The following is a 20,093-nucleotide window of genomic DNA, read 5'->3' on the forward strand; positions in this document are numbered from 1 at the left end:
GGATTAATGCTCATGACAAGAATGTTGAAAATGATGTCAAGAAAAGACTGTTTTCTCTTTTACAAGAACTTTTTAGAGTTTGTATGATTGGTAAATTTTCTTATTCGCACTCCTAGCGATGTGCATTCTCATTCAGTGTTATTCGCAGTCTCACTGTCAATACAGAGTCAGCTCAGTCAGCTCTCAAGCACTGCAGAACACACGGACACGGGTGAAAACACAAAACATGAAGTTTTAAAGATATTTTTAATATTTTGAATTAAATGACCCTTGTCTTTGAACGTTAGTATGACAATGGGGTCCTATATTGTCCGAAAGTTTATACCGAATCGAATATCAACTAAGTATAACAATCTTAAAGCTAAATTTTCCTTCACTCTTGAAGTACCTGAAAGGTTAAAAGGGACAAAATTTGAAAAATTAGGTAATGTCGGTTTCATTTGTTTTCTCCAGGTGTATGGTACGTAATTCATTTATCCTTGTTTATTTATTTCAGGGAATTTTTGTGTGAATCTTTTACGGGATTATGGCGAAGTGATTAAGGAAACATCTAACAACATCAAGCAACGTCCAAAGAAAGCTCTGGCTTATGCGTGGGGTAATTGCAGACAAAAGCATTTCTTGGAAAGTTATCAATTGACAGGCGAATGACTTTGTGTTTCTCTTATGTTGAAGGATTTTGGGCATGGTACTACTGTATGAAGACCAATCCAGATGAACTCAGCTTCAGGGAACGATGCCTTGTAGCTGCTGGCGATATAGCATCTTTACCAGACTCTATCCGAAACAAGGAGTCTAGTTCACACTTTTCATTTTTGGAGTCATGTCACAATACTGGTATCTTACGTAGACTGAACCTTGGTGTTTGTTCCATAATGTGGTTGGATAATTACGACCAAGCTGTTGGACTATATGCTGCACATTGTAAGTTTTTAGAACCAAAGTATCTGAGTTTTCATGAAAGAATTATAGATGTTGGTATTCTTGGTCGGTGGTGGATGATTAGCAGAAAAATGAGGGACTATGATATAAATCCTGAAGAATGGGATGGAGAGAGAAAGAGAATTGTTGAATGAGAAGGGATACATCAAAATGTGTAGTTTTGCTGTCTCAGGAATAAATTGTTGTTTTCTTTGATTCTACTTCCTTTTATGTAGAATGGATATTGACATCTGTCTTAAGGATCTTTCTTAAACTTGCTATGAAATAACACACACACATAGTTACAGAAAATAATGTATTTGCAAAATCCTAAATTAACTGTACAGAAATTTACATTAAAATGAAACACATTCATAAATAATTTATTACATTTTAAAAGCAGTCGCTTTTCACCTGACGTCAATGGTTTCACTCATATAATACAATTGTAATATATTAATTTCACTGAAAGTGCTTTCACAAAAAGCAGAGTGAGTCTATGTAGTTAAGGATAATATATCTGCACACAAGGATGCATTTGATACAAACACATGCCTATCGAAGCATCTTTTCAAATTCACATTATCTTATTTACATATTTACAATCTCACTTTTTTTAAAAATCTTAAAATCCTACACCTACTTCATTAAAAGGTCAGAAAAATATTATAGACTTGTTTGCATTATTGCCGGTGATCTAGACTAGAAATAAGGGTATCATTATCATCAACACACCTTACCAGAGTTAAAATGGGCTTCAAGTATCCAGGACGGATATTAACAGCACGCAGAGAGACTAATTTGAAGAAAGGCTCGACAGACTTATTTCAAGCAAATAATTGACAAGTTGTGATTCAAAGGAAAAATGTAGAACCCAGAAAACCAGAATACTTCTTCAGCTTCTGCATTTTGCAGTAAAAGCAAGTCACATCATTTGGACAGGTTTTGTTGAAATATTACATACACACCATCAGGGGCTTGGACACAGCAAATTAGGCTAAATTGTTTAACTTCCAGTTTTTCCTTCAGTTTCACTGCACTGGTTTCAAAAGCTCTCAGTAAATACAGCATGTGATAAAGATGGATACACTTGAAAGTATCATAAAAATAAAATCACAAATTTTAGACCATCTGGTAACTTTTAACAGCATATATGGAATTTGTCAGAAACCATGAAAAGAAACACACACAAAGAAAAAAAAAAACAAGAGCAACTCTCACAAGTGATAGCTTACAAGAGAGAAGTTACCAAACTTCATCCCTGGAATCCTGAAACAGGGAGCTCCATGGTAAAATGGGTAACCCTCATTTGCTCATTCTAGTGTACCCTGACTTCCATAAAAGACATACTAGCGAAATACTGGGAAATTAAAAAAAAAGAGGTACAAAGGTGCTTCATTAACATTAACTTCATCGACTTACATCAAAACACAAATTTCCGAGAAGTGACGAATCAAAAGACGAATCTTCAACAATTCTTTGCTTTAAAAAAAAAAACAAAAACAGAACAGTTAGCATTACGTACTGCAAAAATGTGTGAAGACGTATTGCTACAGCTATATTGTTAGGGATTGAGTCGGACCCAATAAGGTAAACAAGGAAGAACAGATTTTGCCAGTAAGGATCATTGTTGGCCCTGGAAATAAAATAAATGGAATTAAAGAATTTAGTGTCAAAGTGAAAAGGGGACTTACTTACACTTAAATACAAAGAAGTTTCTTACCAAATCAGATGAGGAGGACGACTGGCTGCTCTGTTGAGCAGCCTGCTGCTGCTGCAACTGCAGTTGTAGGTGCTGGAGTTGCTGCTGTGTAGTAACCACTGTGGACGTCCCTTGTCCTTGGGACTGTTGGACTGCCACTGCCATGATGGGGGTGCCAACACCACTGGATGTTTGAATACGGACAGGACTCTGCGTTGCTTGGCGCAAAACTGGTACCATACCAGGCTGGCACTGCAGTGCAGCAGATACCTTGGTGGAGAGGGATAAAAAATTAATACAAAAGCCCAAACAAAGGTCAATTTGAATACAAGTCAAGAAGGAACAGCAACAATGTAACTTGTTCAACATGATTTTTACCTGTGAGAGAATGGCCTGCTGGGATGATTGGGTGACCTTGATGTTTCCAGCCAGAGCAGAGGCTAAGGTGGAGGCAATGCTAACTTGGGGACGGCCACTCGAATCCAAAACAGGTGTCCGTGCTGCAGTCACTGGTGATGCTGCAACAACCTGTCACAGGCAAGAGAGAAATTTAACATCACCTACCAAATGAGAGGATTGTGAATTTTGAGAAGCTTCTAATAGTGACCTGCACTGCTTGTCGTTGCACGGCTTGTGCAGTTCCTGATGTTGCCACTGGGATTACCCTGCCAGCAGCAGTCACTTGGCCTTTAGCCAACACCTGGGAAATCACTTGGCCAGCATTCCCTGCTGATGATACTGCTACTGGCACATTTTTCATAGCCTGATAAAATGATAGACAAAACAAAATATTTCATTTGATTTACATTCTAAAAACAAACAAAAAAATATTGTAAAATGCCAGTTCTCTGCTCACCTGTTGAATTTGCTGAACAGTCATCGCCCCCATAGGTTTTGGGGATTGCACAAGCAACTGGGTTGGAACTCCACCCTTAACTGGTGTGAGCTGTGTTACCTTCTGACCAGGAGATAGCTTCCGCTGTTGCAAAAGCAGCTGCTGCTGAGTTAAGTGTCTAATCTGTTGTGTACCTTTAATTCCTGGAGCCAGCTGAGCTTTGAGCTAAAAAAAAAAACAGAACATTTCTTTTTAGAATAGTTACAAAGGTGTACAAACTTATCTTAGTTAATAATTTTGCCATATTACCTGTGGTATTACCCCAGTAACAGGTAATGTTACACCACTCGGCACAGCCACAGTCTTAACTAGTGTGGCTTGGCTTGTGCCAGCAGCACCAGTCTGAACTGCAAGACCAGCTTGAGCAAGGAGTTGTGCTGTAGCAATGGTCTGCTGTGTAATCTGACCACCATGCTTAGCAACAGCAACTGTTGTTGTTGCTGGGTTTGTTGAGACAGCAGTAGCTACACTTGCCAGTTGAGCCTGAGAAACAACCTGATGGCCCTAGGAACACAGGAATATTAGTTTATGGCAATCACCTCAACCAAACAAGAATTTGAACAAACTTTAAAAAAAAAAAGAAGCTAAATGATAGTCACCTGAGTTTGAATTTGGCCTTGCACTTGAACTTGAGCTTGGATTTGTCCCTGAGCTTGGGCCTGGGCTTGAGCCTGCGCCTGTGCTTGTGCCTGTTGAGCCTGCTTCCGTTGAATTATAATAGCCATCTCTGCTTCAGTCACTTGTCTTGTCAGGGTTTGTTTTCCACCAACTGTTTTTGTTACATACTGCATCTGAAAGGAAATTGATAGGAACAAGGAATTCAAATGTCTGTTTATGACACATAAACCAAACATTTGTTTCAATGGCTAATTTAACTACCTGAGCACGTGGCTGCTGACCCTGCGAAACCTGAACAGCTGTGACAACAGGCATTCCTGAAGCAGCGACTACTTTTTGTGTAGCCCCTGCTGTTGCGACTGATACAATAGGGATAGTGCCACTGACAGTTGCTGTTTGGACCGTTTGGACAGCTTGCCCAGAGGCAGCTATGCTGGACACAATGGTGCCAGGAGCTGCACCAGCAGCGGCCGCGGCAGCAGCCTGGGCAGCTTGTTGTTGCTGAACAAGCTGTAACAACAAAACATTAATTTATCAGAAAAAAAAATTTCCGCAAGCTATTTTATGCATTAACATTCACCCACCTTCATTTGTGCTCTTTGCTTCAATATCTGTTGCCGTTGAAGCTGTTGCAGTTGTTGCTGGGTCAAAGTTTTGCCTGCCGCCGCGGCTGCAGCAGCAACCATGTTTGCTGTGACTGTTTTAGGAGACGCAGACGCAGTGGCTGTGGTCTGAGCAAGGGATAGTCTCTGGGCAGCAGCTTGAGCTTGAGCTTGCGTCAAACTGGCTACAGACACAACAGTAGGGGAGCTTGCCACAGCCCGCACAGTACCCACTCCAGGTTGGCCCACCACTTCCTGAAACACACCAACAAAAAGGTAAAAAATATAAAAACAAACATAAATGTAGGCGGTGCGACCTCAATTTGTCATACCTGCATCATGAGGGCTACAGGTCTCCGCAACTGTGGGGACAGCCCTGCACTGGCTGCAGCCGCGACGCTCGCGGCCGGGACAGCCTGCTGCTGCAGGGACTGCTGCTGGAGAGGTTGCTGCTGCAGTTGTTGCAGCTGTTGTGCGACGGCTGGGGCAGCAGGCTGTACACCCGCAGCGGCAACAACTGCAGCTGTGGGCTGGGCAACAGATGCTACCACCACTGGAAGGGTCGGAGGCGGTGGAGCAGCTCCAGGTAGCACCCCAGCTTTATTCTGCAGGAAATAATTCAATTTGAAAGTGATGAGTGTGTAATATCTCGCCTTGATTCAGAAGATCTAATTGGAGCATCACTTACCGAAGACTGCTTTTTCTTCTCCTGAGCAATTCTCTCAGCTCTTCGTAAGGCAACTGCCTCTGGCTCCAGAGGGTTGTCGTAATCAATTCCATTTTCTTGCAACACAGCAGCATGTTTGGGGTTCTTGACTGATGGGTTCACCAAAAGAGGCTTAACAGTAGGGGCTCGCTTGTTCGAAACCTCACGCACATTTTCAAAATGTTTCAGGTACAATGTGGTGAAGGCTTGGTTGGCATCATGTGCATAAAGTTGAGCTGTTCTCATAGGTCGATTGGATTTGGTTGGCTGAAATATTTAAGAAATGTAAATATTTTTCTGAAAGAAGTATAAATGTCTGACACCATTAAAAATTTATAAAAGTCTCACCTGCAACGGCTTGTTGATATTTTTTAACTTTTTCTGTTTCTTTGTCAGGGTATCTGGGTAAGGTGTTTTACCTTCTTCACGAGGTATCACTACATTCTCATATCTGAACAGATACAAGGACAAACATGATAGAATAGACTGAAGACAGTGGGATTTGAATTTCCACACAAATAACTATTACCTGTATCGACAATGCTTTGCTGATCTGAATGTTCGTCCAATATTAGTGACAGACTCAGATTCATAATCCCAGTTGGGAGTATGGGCAGGTGTAACTACTAGCAAGTTCAACATTAGTTCTTGGGTAGCTTGCACTTCCTGCAACGCAAACAAAGATAGGACAAGTGTAATGACAAAACAATACTTTGCAATTTGTATCAAATTTTTTAAAGAGCCTTCCTCTTACCCTGAGAAGACAATTGTCCTCATAAATAAGCCATTCAGGCATGTACTCGGGCTCCTGTGCAGGTCTCTGAGGAATCTGAGGCTTAAGTGGGTTCGGAATAGGACTACGGACATGACCTCTATACTTTTGAAGCTTAATATCTCTTCGCATTTTAACCAGTGCTGGTGACGGCCTATCAAAGAGCGAGCGAGGTGCTTGAGAGGAGCTCTCATCTCGAGGACGAACTTTAAGTGGTCGTCGACCTAACACACAAAGAAACAGCACCTTTTAACATTGCTCTCCATACAATTGAAAGTATGTACCTCTCTCAAGATAAGTGTTACCTTCTCTTTCGCCTGCGCCCCCTATTTCAGCTTGCCGAGATCGTTTTAATTCTTTCTTGACATATACAGGTGGGAGTTGTGACTCCGACATGATATTGTGATCATAGAGGAATCCCATTGACATGTCAATGTACACGTCATTGTCATGCTGAGGGGGTGTTGGTGGACACCACATCTACCAGAAATAAATAAACCCTCAATTAAAATTCAACTGTGCTGACTAATACTAAAAATGGAACAGAAATGAGTGATAAATACCGGCATGAGTTCCTTCCCATTGTCAGATAGCCACTCCTGAAAGGAAAGAAAACCATTCTTTTAGATCTGCGTATCAAATGCACATCATAGTTTGATGGTATGAGGAGCAGCAACATGTCCACCCCAGCAGCAATAAGATATAACTGCTCCTATAGTTTTCAAGCAATTGAAAATAACTTTATAAGAAACAATAATGGCTTAAACCAGCCGAAAATTCCAATTACAAATTATTTCCTAGCACAAATGTCAAGAATCGGATCTAATCAATCATGAAGATAAGTTACAACAGGGAAACTGTCACAAATGCCTATCAACAAACTGTGTGATTTAGCTTTCTTTTCTTTCATATCCTTTGTGTGCCAGGGGCCAGGGTTCAAGTGGTGGCTTGAGGCTGACCGCCTGTTGCTGGCACAACACTTGCTATCTGTGCATGCTTATATCTTGGGACATCTCCAAGTTTGGAATGGCAAGGCAGAGGTCGAGCTTTGGTGCCGCGTGAGTCATAAACTGCATTGAAGCTTCAACTGCAATTCGCATTCGAACACATCGGAAGCTAATCTACAAGGGGAGCATGATGTGCTACACCACAGGTTATGACACGCCTATGCCATACCAAACTTAATTTTGACTAAGCCAAAAAGGAATGTATAAACAAGCACACAGAGCAAAGTTTGACACCAAAACAGCGCTCAACCTTGGAACCCCACTTGGAAAAGATACCAAGAAATAAGACATACAACAGACACTTGCAAGTTGAGATTTTTTGTTTTATTTAGCTTTCTTCATCAAAAGAACAGAATGGTGACAACATGTCACATAACAATAGAACCATTTGAAGTCACAGAACAAATGGCGTAACTCACTATATGCATACAAACATACACACACACATATACACTTTCATTCATACTTTCACAGGAAAAGTAACAAATCAACCACACAATATAAATACTTAATTAACAAAATTTAAGTTGGCAAACTGAAACTTACAAGTGACAACTAGAATGTCGTATGTTTCAAGTCATTAACAGCCTTTGACATAAATGAGAATGGTAAAAATGTATAACAAGGCACGTTTACCCAACCTCTTCAGTTCAATGAAGCACTTTCATTCACAGAAATTAACATTTTCAGTCTAGTAGCCAGTACAAGTGAAAATTCAATGACCTAAGATACATAAATTATAAATGTTTTTCTTCCATATTTGACCAATGCAAATAAATAATTGTTTTTAGCACCAACAACTTGTTCTATAAGCTAATACTGAAATTAAAACTGTTCTGCAAGACTATCGTGCCTGGAGTCACGGGGCTGTTGGCAAATTTAAAAGACACAGTAATGCCATGACAACACTAATATGGCAGCCAATCTAAGCGGCTGGGTGCTTATGCCTATGATGTTGCATAAGGTAAAGCAGTAGCCGATGGATGAAGCAATTACATGATGGACAGAAAAAACACTGGGCTGTCGTCACCTACATTAATTATTCTTTTAAAAATACTAGATTTGGTGCACAAATTCGGTTACAAAAATAAATTACAATACAACAGCAGCTGAGTCTATGATGAGACCAAGTCAAAAACTTAGCAGTAATGGAATGGCCAAACTTGTAAGATCACTTGCATTGACTTCTTAGGTATCAGAGAAAGAAAGCCAAGTTGGGTGAAGGTAATTTTTCTCCTACAGAAGGCCAAGTTGAGCAATGTTAAGAATTAAATTAGCGATGCAACACATCTCTTCAGTAATTTGTTGTATGCATAGAAAAACAATTGCACACAATACTGATCACAAAAAAACTGAAATTGAAGGATTAAAAAAAGAAAAGAAAAAGAAGAGAGAGAAAGACACTTTAAGACTAAATGTTAATTCATGAAGTCTTATAGTTGGGAGAGGCAACTTCAGTAAATCTCCCAGCTTCATCTTTAACTTATGAGGCACCTGTGAAGCACTCAAGGTATGTTATGCATTTTGATGCACAGCATAGCAAGTAAAATTAACTATGCTGTGCATCAAACTGATACGCAGCAATGAGTTCAACCGAGCAATGTAAAATTTATGAAGGTTAACACTTCTTTGCTTGACAAATTTGTTAAAACAATGTAGTGACCATTCAGTACAATTTAAGCCTCTATCTTGTAAATCGAGTTCCGAAAGAAGCAGTTGTCTTGGGTTTGGTTGCACATTAAGAATGGAAACTGAACAATGTATAAAATCTGTTGGTTTGAAGTTATCAATTTTAAAAAAATCTAACTATTAAAAGTATGAAGGAGCCATTTATAAGTTCATTCTAAGAAAGGAAAACAAAAAAGAGAAGAGAAACAAAAGTTTAAAAAAAATCAACTATGCCTTGATGTACAGAACACCCACAAATAACTGTTTTCCATACTTTATAAAAAGAGTCTCTTCAAACATTCTGATGTTTGGCCACATGGTTAGGGCAAACCATTAGTATCCACACTGCCTTCAGATCTACGTTTCCTTTTGAGAAGTTTTAATTTTTTTACTCTCCGACCATCAGGGCTTTCATTACTACTTTCTACATCACTACCATCGACATGCCTCAAGGAGGAGGAACCTCTACGAGTTCTTATCACAAGATTAGGATTAGCAAAAGGAGATAAAGACTGTTTGGTTGGAGTAATGTTATTCACACCATCAGTTCTGTCCACTCTCTTCGGCCTCCCTCTTTTCCTCTTCTTCACTGTTGACTGGAAATTAGGGCTGCCTGGTCCTTCCAATGTGGAGGGACTTGCACTTCTATCTAGGGTCCACAGATTTATGCTAACAGAGCCTCTAGAGCGTGTCCTAGGACTAGTTGGATCCGCATTATGGTTATTCAAAGACATATCATGACTGTCATTGGAATGAATACTTTCACTGTCAATGTCTGCAAGGTCTTCTTTTATCAACTTCCTTTTTCTCTTAAGCATTAGTTTCTTACCTTCAACTTTATCTTTGCTATCATCACCATCCAAGCTACCGTCAAGAGAATTATTACGAGAATTACACCTACTACTTCTGGCAGATAATAACGACCGCTTCCCAACCGACAATCGCTTGCTCCTCATACCTATCTTCTTACTACTATTAACCTGAGTGTTGGCATCTTCGCGCGAGTAGGTCAGCATGGGTTCATCGTCAGCCAACCGCTGCCGACGCTCCTCCTGCTCCCGCGCAGCGGCCAGCCGGTTCAATTCCCAGTCTTTCTTTTGGCGTTCTATTTCTGCCTCTGCCTCGGCAAGTTGCTTCGCACTCCAGGAGTCCGTCTCTTCAACAAATGTCATGGCATAGCGTTCAATCGATGATAGCTGTGAAACAGATGAAAAATGCCATGGTATCAAACCTTGAATTCTTTGCATCAGTGTAACTTCCACACCAAAGATGAGAGAATGTTAAGACAACTACACAAACCTGTTGAACCAGGTTTTGAACCTCTTGCTCAGCCTTGCTGAGCTCCGGCTGGTCAGATTGTTGAGCTGATGTGCCTTCCACTCCATCCTCTCCAAGAGGAACATTTTCATCAAACTCTTCCAAGTCTGCCACAGCTTCAGCCTTAGCTGATTTCAGAGCAATGACATCAGTTTCATCTTCAGCTGCTGCCAAAGCTGACTCCAATGCCCCCATAGCAACCTTATCATCCTGGGGTGATGGCACACTCTGCAGATAGAAAAACGGATTGAAAACACTCCTAGCAAGTTGTTAATGACAGAGGAAGGAGAGGTTTACACCTCAAACACAAACCTGACTATCCCTGTCAACAACCTCCGCCATGCGTCTTGATGCATCGTTCTCACTGACATCAACATTGAAGAGGTCTTGAATGGTAGACTGGAACAATTGTCAAAGTTAAGAGACACCTTCTATGAATAGTACATTAAGCAGTCAGACATAAGAAGTAACAATACATACACTTTTGAAGAATGCAGTGGTGAAGTTTCCTCCTTCAATTGCAAGGTTTCCTAACATTCTCTTCTGATTGGCCTTCTTTAAGATATTTTCTTCAACTGTTTTCTCACTTATCAACCTTGGGAGAAAATAATAAAATTAATGACCATTGACTTCTTGAAGCTGAAATAATTATAAAGAACAAGAAAGTGTACCTGTAAATGTTGACATCTCTGGTTTGGCCGATACGATGGCAACGATCTTGTGCTTGAGCATCCATAGTAGGATTCCAGTCACTATCGTAGAATATCACAGTGTCTGCACCAGTCAAATTCACACCAACTCCACCAGACCGAGTGGATAGTATAAAACAAAATATTCTTGGATCAGTATTGAATCTCTCCATCAACACCTGCAAATATTAATACCACAGACCATAGTTAAGTGTGTGTGAGGGTTGAAATCTACAATTTTCTTGAAAGAAAACCACTTACTTGTCTCTGATCCACCTTTGTTGTACCATCCAACCTCAGATAAATGTGTCCATGGAAATTCAAAAATGCCTCCAGCACGTCAAGCATCCTTGTCATTTGAGTGAAAATTAAAGCTCTGTGATGTCCAGCTTTTAGTTGCCGCAACAATCTATCCATAGTCTGAAGTTTACCTGCAGAAAAAGTTGAGGTATTAACTTAATGAATAGTAAAGCCATTAATTTCAGATAACAATTAATAGGATTTGATGACTTACCACAATCATACTGTATTAGCCTAGGATCAGGGAATTGTGTTGTCATTGATCTAGCAACAGGGTGAAGAATTGTGCATTTAGGAGACACTTCATGCTGCAAAGTGGAAACCATTCTCCGCTCTTTCCACAAAGCCGATGGAGGAGGATGAGACACATGCAGAGCCGGCAAAGGGGCTGCTACTGGTGGGACCCATATAACGAACCTGATGGAAACACATTAATCATGAGCACCTTCAATCCATACCTAAACAGTAGAAACCATAGAGCATAAAGGAATCCTCTTACCTTCCAAATATGTCATTGAGCGAGTTCACATAATCCTCATTAGTGTAAATAAGTTTGGACAACGCGTCCGTCCTTTGCCAATAGGTTGAGGGGTGATGGAGGGCTTTGCTTTCATGTGCACAATGCACATAGCCAGCAGACCAGGCCATCGTTGTACATGGTGTTTCTCCCAGCATGTGGAGTGCACAAACTAGGTCAGCACCATAAATGGGATATGCACCACACTTAATTTGGTTGCCTTTAGCCAGAAACTGAAGTTTTCCTCGCCTTCTCTGTCGCCTCTTCTCCACAAGTTCAGGCTGATGGCAGGAAATAAAAAACATTTGCTGAGTAACACAGATACATAAAATTTCTTTTGAAATAGACCATGCTTGTGTCTTACAATGAAAAAGGGAGATTTAGCTTCGTTGCCCCTAGTCTTGAGCTTCCTGGAACTTGCATGGTTGCCATTGGAGGAGGTAAACCCACCAGCTGCATTTGTCTAGACAGAAAAGTAAAATAATTTGTTAGAGGAAACTTTAACACATGCAACACAAGTATTGGTGATGCTCCCTAGGACAAGTAACAGATAAACTAATAAACTTGGAATGTTGCCAATGATTTAGGATAATCCTCCACACAAGCAAAGGACCAGCTGGTATTTGAAACTTTCATCTTGCATCAATGCAAAAGTTACAACACCAAGACAAATGTAGTGACTGATTATTGATGCGCTATAAGATAAGAAGCAGATTAAATAAAAAAGTTGGAATGTTGCCAATGATTTAGGATAGTCCTCCACACAAGCAAAGGACCAGCTGGTATTTGGAACTTTCATCTCGCACCAATGCAAAAGTTACAACACCAGAACAAATGTAGTGACTGATTATTGGTGCACTAAAAGATAAGAATCAGATTGACTACAAAAGTTAGAATGTTGCCAATGATTTAGGATAGTCCTCCGCACAAGCGAAGGACCAGCTGGAATTTGAAACTTTCATCTCGCATCAATGCATAAGTTTCTACACTAGAGCAAATGTAGCAACTGATTGTTAATGCATCAATTTCAAAGAATGTGTTTCAAATATGATTTACCTGTGGTTCTGATGATGAGGAACTAGGCAGCTTTATTGTTGGTCGAGCTACTGATTGTGGACCAACAGTAGGTTTCTGTCCATTGGCAACAGAAGCTGAATGGCAGACAAGAAAACAAAGCAAACCAATGTCAATAATTTAAAAAAAAAATGTGTTAAAGAAAAATTTTAACATTGCAAGGTACACACCTGTTTTACGAGGTGGGGCTGGAGAGGTCCCAATTCGTACACCACCACCACCTAATGTGGTCATGCCATTTTGCTGATTCAAGATTAATGTCTGTGGACCCACTGGATTAGATCTAACACTGATATTTAGTCTGCCCTTGGGGCAAGGTGGTGGTGGATCTGGTTGACTATCAATTTCCTCGATGAGCTTGCCAGGTGTTTCAATACGCTTCATTCGATGTGCAACGAAAGCTGATACAGAATCCTCTAAATCCACCATTTGAATGTTAAGATTCCGAAGATCAATATCCTGAAGTAACAGCACAATCTTTAGTTAACAGCACATTGTGATAAGATAAACTATTAGCTGTGGCAATTTTTACAAACCTTCCACACATCATACTCAAGCAGGTGGCAAACGAGTGATGCAGTATTAAATTCAATACCCTGCATTTGAAATGGTGATATAGTGGGGCGAGCTTCAAATAAGTTGGGATGGTTGCATACTTTACGCAGTTGCATGAGCACATTGATGACACTCAACAAATTTCCAGTAGCAAGAGTCTCTCTAGTTCTGTAACAAGCAGAACAAACTCAATTAACAATAACCACATCACAAAAAAATAACAAAACCTGAGGCAGTTTGATAACATACTTTGATCTTGACATAAAGTCATCATAAAGGTATCGTTGGCGTTTGGATAGTCTGCACATGATAACATGTTCATACTTCTTTGGAAGCTGCTTCTCAACCTCACATTTGAGACGTCTCAAAAGGAAAGGCCGCAAAACTTTGTGCAGTCTTTTAATTATACTTTCATTGACTTCTGAATTACCCTCTATCATCCCTGTCACAGGATTTGAGAACCATTCCTTGAACTCTTTATGTGACTGGAAAACATGAGGCATAAGGAAATGCATCAATGACCACAGTTCCATCAGGTTGTTTTGAAGAGGTGTGCCAGTCAAAAGAAGTCGTCTTTCTGTTTGGAAGTTCAAGAGAAGCTGCCATCGCTGAGATTTGAAGTTTTTAATGTTCTGAGCTTCATCCAAGATCAAGTACTTCCACTTCTTGCGTCTAAAACTTTGGTGGTCTTGAATTACCAATTTGTAAGATGTAATGCACACATGAAATGCGTTTGGCTTAGTCCAACCTGCAACAAACAGATACACAAATACTTAAACAGTGATAAAATTTACATATCACCTTCAAAGAAGGTTGCCCACATTTGAGTCCCATTTCACTGTAAGAAAGAAAAAGAAGGAACAAGAACAGCTGTTGGAAAGTGCAACAATTTTCACTGTAGAGTGATGAGAGAGGAACAATTAAAAGGAAAGAACTGCAATACAATTGTGCGTAACATGTCAAACACACCTGCTATAAGAGTCAGGCTGCTTGGTAAATGCTACCACTGATCTACCTCCCAGTCATTGAAAAATTGCAAAAGATGGCAATTTTTACTGTTACGTGATGCAAGAGGAAAAATTTCCATTCAACATTCAGATGGGAAGATTAAAAATTTTAACTTTGTCTGCAACTTTGGTGAAAAGCCCGGATAGTAATAGCAAACAGTAACCCATTCAGTAAGGGAAAGAAACAGAGAAACAAGGACAGCTGATGGAAATGGTGACAGATTTTTAAGACAATTGTGTGTAACATGTCAAACAAACCTGCTATAAGAGACAGGCTGCTGTAGATGAAACAACTAGTCTACCTCTCTCATTAACAAAATAATAGCAAAGTGCAACAATTTTCACTGTATAGTGATGAAAGAGGAACAATTGAAAAGAATAACTAAGCCGTAAGAAATGTGTGTGTAACATGTCAAACACACCTGCTATAAGAGCCAGGCTGCTTGGTAAATGTTACCACTGATCTACCTCCCCTTCATTGAAAAATTGCAAAAGATTACAATTTTTACTGTTATGTGATGCAAGAGGAAAACTTAAAAAGGATAACAGAGCCATGAGAAAAATGTATGTAACATGTCAAACACACCTACTACAGGAGTCAGGCTGCTTGGTAAATGCTACCAATACTATCCCTCTCATTTCTCAACAAAAAGAGATTGTAAATAATTTTTGTTAAAGAAAACAAAATGAGAGTACAGTTTACTTAAAAACATATATCAATGTTATAAATCTCCGAATGGAAATTAAAAAGCCCACTACTTCAGACAAACCAAATTTCTATCTCATAAATAATTCAGGAGAGTTACTGACCTGTTCTTTTAGCTCTCCTTTCCTTCTGGGTTCCAAAGTACGTCAAAATTTTGAAACCAGGACACCATTTCTTCAACTCCATCTCCCAATTGAGCATCACAGATGTAGGAACGACAATTAGGTGAGGACCCCAATCTTCCTTTTCACACGCAAGATGGGCCAAAAGTGAGATTGTCTGGATTGTTTTTCCTAAGCCCATTTCATCTGCTAGAATACCATTGAGATTTCGGTCATACATTGTCACAAGCCAATCAAGACCAATGTGTTGGTACTCTCTTAAAGTGTGTTTAAGCAAAAAGGGTATTTTGGTCACAACATTAGTAGAGGACAATGTGTTGCCTTTAGGTTGCAAACTTTCGGCCACAGCAGCAACATCATTGATTTCTTTTCCTGTCTCTTCTTCAGTTTTAGCTTTGGATCCACCAGCAGGCCGATACAATTCACCCAGACCCGATCCAGAGTCATTGGTATCAACATCAGCTGCGTCTTTTGAATCATCATTACCCTCATCCATATCAACATCTTCTTCCTCATCATCTTCCTCATCCTCATCGTCACTATCTGCATCTTCGTCTTCTTCTTCTTCATCCTCATCATCATCTTCATCAGATGCTTTGGATTCCTCATCATCAGCACCAGCAACAGAGCCTTTGCTACTGCTGTCGACACCATCCTCATTCTCAATAAGCTTATCTCTATTGTCTAGGTAACCAGGGAACTCTTTTAAGAGATCTTCTAAAGATAATTCAGTTTCTTCCTGTAACTTTGCAATTTCTTCAGGATTTCCACCGACATCCTCATCCTTAGCTATAGTTCGTTCATCATCTTCTGAATCCATATCTGGTCTAAAGTCATCTGAAGAGAGAAAGCACAAATGATGAGTAAGAAGCAAACAAATGAAAACTAATAAAATTTTGAACTGTCAAGGAAATCACAAACCATCAGATTTAGCTGCAGCTTCTGTGTCAGAAGAGAAGGACACAACTGATGGAGGGACACTAGCATTAATGCTGTTATTGGCACTCTCGGCACCTGTACGATTCATACCCTCGGTGAGCAGCATTGAATACTTTTCTGTCTGGTCAACTATAAAACTAAGATGCTGATCTAATGCCTTTTTCCTCTTCTCTTCTAATATTTGAGTTTGCTTGAACTCAACCAGCTGTAACGGAAAAGAAAATTAAACGTAAGTCACACCTCTGGACAAGAACTTTACTGGAGGTGAAACATCTCTCCTCAAAAGTACCTTCTCAATGTTTGCCCAGAAACTTTTTATGTCTTTGGCTATGGTATTTGCAATTTTCCTCAGACGCATCTCCTGCAGTTTCTCAGCCTTATCAGCATTCGCCTGCTTTTCATTGAAATGTTTCTGAACCATTTTGGCACATTTCTTTGCAGCTGCTTTTTTCCACTTCCTCTCTTGGGCAAAGTCAGCAGCTAACCACACCATCTCTTCCAGCAAATAGTCCCAATGAGCTTTTGCTCTGGCAGGTTCTTGCACTTTCGGTAATCTTTTTTCAGTCCACAAACCCTCTCTCTGAAGTTCTACAATCCTTTGCATAACATATGCTTCCTGAAAAAATAATTAAAAATTGGTTACAGAAAGATGTATGGCATGAGAAACAATATTTTCAATGAGAAGCAAGAGCACATACTTGTTTAGCTTTCTCCACAATTTGTTCTTGGCTACCGGGTGTCGATTCTTGAGGTGGTGTCTGCTTTGGATGCTGCCGGGCTCCATGTGGCTGCTGTCCTTTTAATTTGGAGGGGCTACCCGGGACCCTTCTTTCAGGGGAGAAGCTTCCTGCAGCAGCAGATAGGGGTGGTGACCTTCTACCAGTGGCAGGCGCAGGTGCACCAGCTATTTTGGCTGGATCAGGTACGGTAGGCTCAGCTACAAAAATGCAATGTATGTTAGATTGTGTTTAAATTAAGATAAACATAATCCAGGTAAGAATTTAAAATACTGAATTTCATATTTTGAAGTGATTCATTAGTACTGACCTTGAGAACTTGAGGATGGGACAGGGGTGGGGGTGGACACAGCAGGAGTTTGGGTTACAGGGGTAGTTGCAGCTACAGCTGCTGAAACTGACTGGGTGGCCTGAATGGCTGGTGTAAGGTTTTGAGTTAAGTCTTCGTCATCATCATCAGCGTCAAGCCGATTCGACCGAAGAAAATGTAAGAACTGGGGAGTAGGTGAGCGCTTTCGCCATGCAAGATAATCTGACATGTTCCCACCAGCCTGGCAAATAAATGAGTTATTAATTTACGGTAACACAAGTTTTCAGAGATGTGAAAATTGGACACAATCAAATTAGTTTCCTAATTACCTGGAGGAAGAAGAGCTCAGCAGCAAGGTCTGCATATCTGGATCGAGCAGCTTTAAGTCTCACTAGTTTATGTTCTACTATTAATTTCCTCCTTGCCATCGTCTCTTCACTGACCGGAGTGTCAGAAGTGGAAACACGCATTTTTTTTCTTGTCTGAGGACTTGCACTAGGGGATAACGGATGAGATGGGTTGCTACGTGAAGGTGATGCTAACACAGTTGGCTGAGATGCTGTGGGTTGCGTCCTCCTTGACGGGGAGGATAAGGTGTTGACAAGAGTAGGATAAGAAGAAGCATTTACTGATGACTGTCCAATCGCCACCAAGGAAACAGGTGTACCAGCAGCTGTTCCTGCATTAGATGGCGCAAGCTGTAATGTTCCTCCTCTTCCTTGTATAACCCTGTGGGTTAGCAGTCTCGTCATTCCACCTGACGCACTTGTAGTGATTGGGGACAAGACCTGCAAGTTATAAGGATAATGGTGAGCTCAAGGGTTTTTGGTTAATGAAAAATAATATAAAAATTAGCACGTCATCAGAGGCTAAAGGAACTTACCTGCGCCAGCCCAGGTACTTGCCCCGTTATTACGAACTGTTGGCCGCCAGTTGTAAGTAGATTAACATTTTGGACCTGCTGAATGCGGACAGTTTGACCTGCCACATTCAGCGTTGGTGGTCCCGTGGGTGGGGTTGGCCCAAGCCCAGGTTGTTGCTCACTCATCCTCCACTCTGAAATACGCATGAGATGAAATGAAAGAAAGACACAACAAAGTAAATTCAAGAGTAGAAAATTGTTTTTATAAGGAATAAGTACCATTGGTAAATGGCCCAATTTAATGAAAGATGACTTGCTTTGTGGAATTCATTGGTATACAATATAAAGTCACAATCCTAAAAACAGAAAAAAATGTTATGTTAGCCCCAAATAAAGGATGAGAAAACAAGGACGATTGAGAACAAAAAGGGAACATATGTCCTAAGATAGATTTAATACAAAAAGTTTTAAAATTGGAAAATCAACAAAAAAAATATTTGCAGATGGTGTTAAAAAGAAAATGCACAAGGAATTGCTTCAGAACATTGAGTCACAAAGTGAGAGGAGATGTTCTCAAAGGCAAGCCCAGTGGAGCAGAAATTGGAGGCAAAGACAAACTTAGCATCATAACAAACACAGTGAATGGTCCACTCTTATCAATTAATGTGACAAAGAAATAACTGAAGGTAGTATTAACGGGAAGTCAGCCCTTTAAAGACGGTCGGAAGCCACAGTCTCCGCACGGCTAAAGGGAGAGTAAGCATTTCTGAGCCTAGAAGATGAAATGTAGTGGCCTGGAGCCAAGAAGGGTTAGCCTAGGCTGGGCGCGTCACCACCTTAATTGCAGCCGGATAGAGGAATCCGATTACGCCGCCAAGGAGGACCAAAGAGAGGCACCGAAACCCCTGAGCGTAAGAAGCGAGGCTGAAATGCCAACACCGACAAGTACAAATTTACTACTTTGAGCGTCAGGAAGCCGGCAGGCCTAGATAGAAGGCTAAAGGCGCAATTTTTTGGAGTAAATCAACCGAGTAAAGGACAAAATGACCCATTTTTGACACAAGGCGCCGCAAAATTAAGGCTGTAGCTCACAGATATAATCGCACAGTAAGCACGCGCGCACACACTAAAATAAAATTTATTAACGTTTTCCTTAAATTTTACTGGACACATCCGCCATATTAGTCCTCTCCTGAGGAGACCGAGCTCTTACCATGATATAATCACAATAAATCTCACTTCTGGCTAAGCATCCATAATACTTTGTACAAGATACATAGATCGCACTACCTAGGGATAATAATGATACTTTGCGTAACGTTTTAAAACGGAGTAGGTACAAAATAAATCTATCATTTTCTGCAGCTCATTGTCTGACTTTGAGATAAAATGGCGTACAACCCAGCCCGCTTACATGCTCATCTTCAACTTCCGTCTTCTTCGGGCAGCTTTTCAGAACGGCCGAGAGAGGCGCTAGCAGTACAGACATGTTCACCAACATATCATTTGAAATTTCTTGTTCCTTGAAGGTCCTGTATGGTAAAACAGATCAGAATGAGTCTAAAATTTCAACTGAAACAAATAAACATAGGTTTTGAGATCACTTGAAATTGCGGTTTTCGATTAACGTTGTCAGAAACGAATATTTGTTGTTTTTGTAGGGTTGGACCTCTGTAGTTCGAGATCAAGTCTGTCAGCCTTCGAGATCTTGCCCTAACTTTTTTAAGAATTGGGACGCTCTAGAACAATGCGCATCCTTCGTAATTTTGGGTTCTGATCCCTAGATTTTTTACACAAGAAAATGCGACTCGCAGGGTAAATTAAGATGCCAGGTTAAAGGTGCCGTACTGACCAGCGTTGATTCAAACGGAAACACATCTTTCGGCGCGGCAGTTCAAAAGTCACTAAGCTCTGTGTCCTCGGGATGAGTGTTCGAACACTCATCCCTCGGGTACATAACCACTTTTATTGCGACGGTTTTGTGCGGAAAAAAACAGGATGATCCGTGAGTAAAATGAATCAGTTCCTGCTTTTCGGTGCAAAACTGGTGCAACTTTCCGCAACTTT

The 20,093-nt window shown here is 40.5% G+C and overlaps 2 protein-coding genes across 2 annotated transcripts; one reads left to right on the forward strand and one right to left on the reverse strand.

The window, feature by feature from the left end:
• The first annotated feature begins 148 nt into the window (after positions 1-148).
• LOC117651803 (mitochondrial import inner membrane translocase subunit Tim29) lies at positions 149-1,138 on the forward strand. Its single transcript, XM_034396158.1, has 3 exons — positions 149-424; positions 497-598; positions 676-1,138. Exons 1-3 carry the CDS (start codon positions 289-291, stop codon positions 1,074-1,076), a joined length of 639 nt encoding a protein of 212 aa, XP_034252049.1. The 5' UTR covers positions 149-288; the 3' UTR covers positions 1,077-1,138.
• Positions 1,139-1,220: 82 nt separating this feature from the next.
• LOC117651800 (helicase domino) lies at positions 1,221-19,434 on the reverse strand. Its single transcript, XM_034396154.1, has 38 exons — positions 19,240-19,434; positions 18,306-18,382; positions 18,048-18,220; positions 17,494-17,952; positions 17,165-17,405; positions 16,816-17,054; positions 16,407-16,733; positions 16,100-16,322; positions 15,161-16,015; positions 13,593-14,091; positions 13,325-13,511; positions 12,959-13,247; positions 12,771-12,865; positions 12,079-12,177; positions 11,697-11,995; positions 11,412-11,614; positions 11,159-11,328; positions 10,880-11,076; positions 10,689-10,803; positions 10,521-10,607; positions 10,191-10,436; positions 9,872-10,087; positions 6,780-6,815; positions 6,522-6,696; positions 6,199-6,440; positions 5,974-6,110; positions 5,793-5,895; positions 5,427-5,711; positions 5,071-5,343; positions 4,721-4,993; positions 4,398-4,646; positions 4,118-4,309; positions 3,768-4,022; positions 3,480-3,683; positions 3,231-3,386; positions 3,002-3,151; positions 2,645-2,893; positions 1,221-2,557 (listed from the first exon to the last, which is right to left on the reverse strand). The coding sequence occupies exons 3-38, from the start codon at positions 18,210-18,212 to the stop codon at positions 2,546-2,548; spliced, it is 8,202 nt and encodes a 2,733-aa protein (XP_034252045.1). The 5' UTR covers positions 18,213-18,220; positions 18,306-18,382; positions 19,240-19,434; the 3' UTR covers positions 1,221-2,545.
• Positions 19,435-20,093: the final 659 nt, after the last annotated feature.

The sequence above is a fragment of the Thrips palmi genome, unplaced genomic scaffold (genome assembly GCF_012932325.1).
Source record: "Thrips palmi isolate BJ-2018 unplaced genomic scaffold, TpBJ-2018v1 HiC_scaffold_6, whole genome shotgun sequence".
In the NCBI taxonomy this organism is placed as follows: Eukaryota; Metazoa; Arthropoda; class Insecta; order Thysanoptera; family Thripidae; genus Thrips; species Thrips palmi.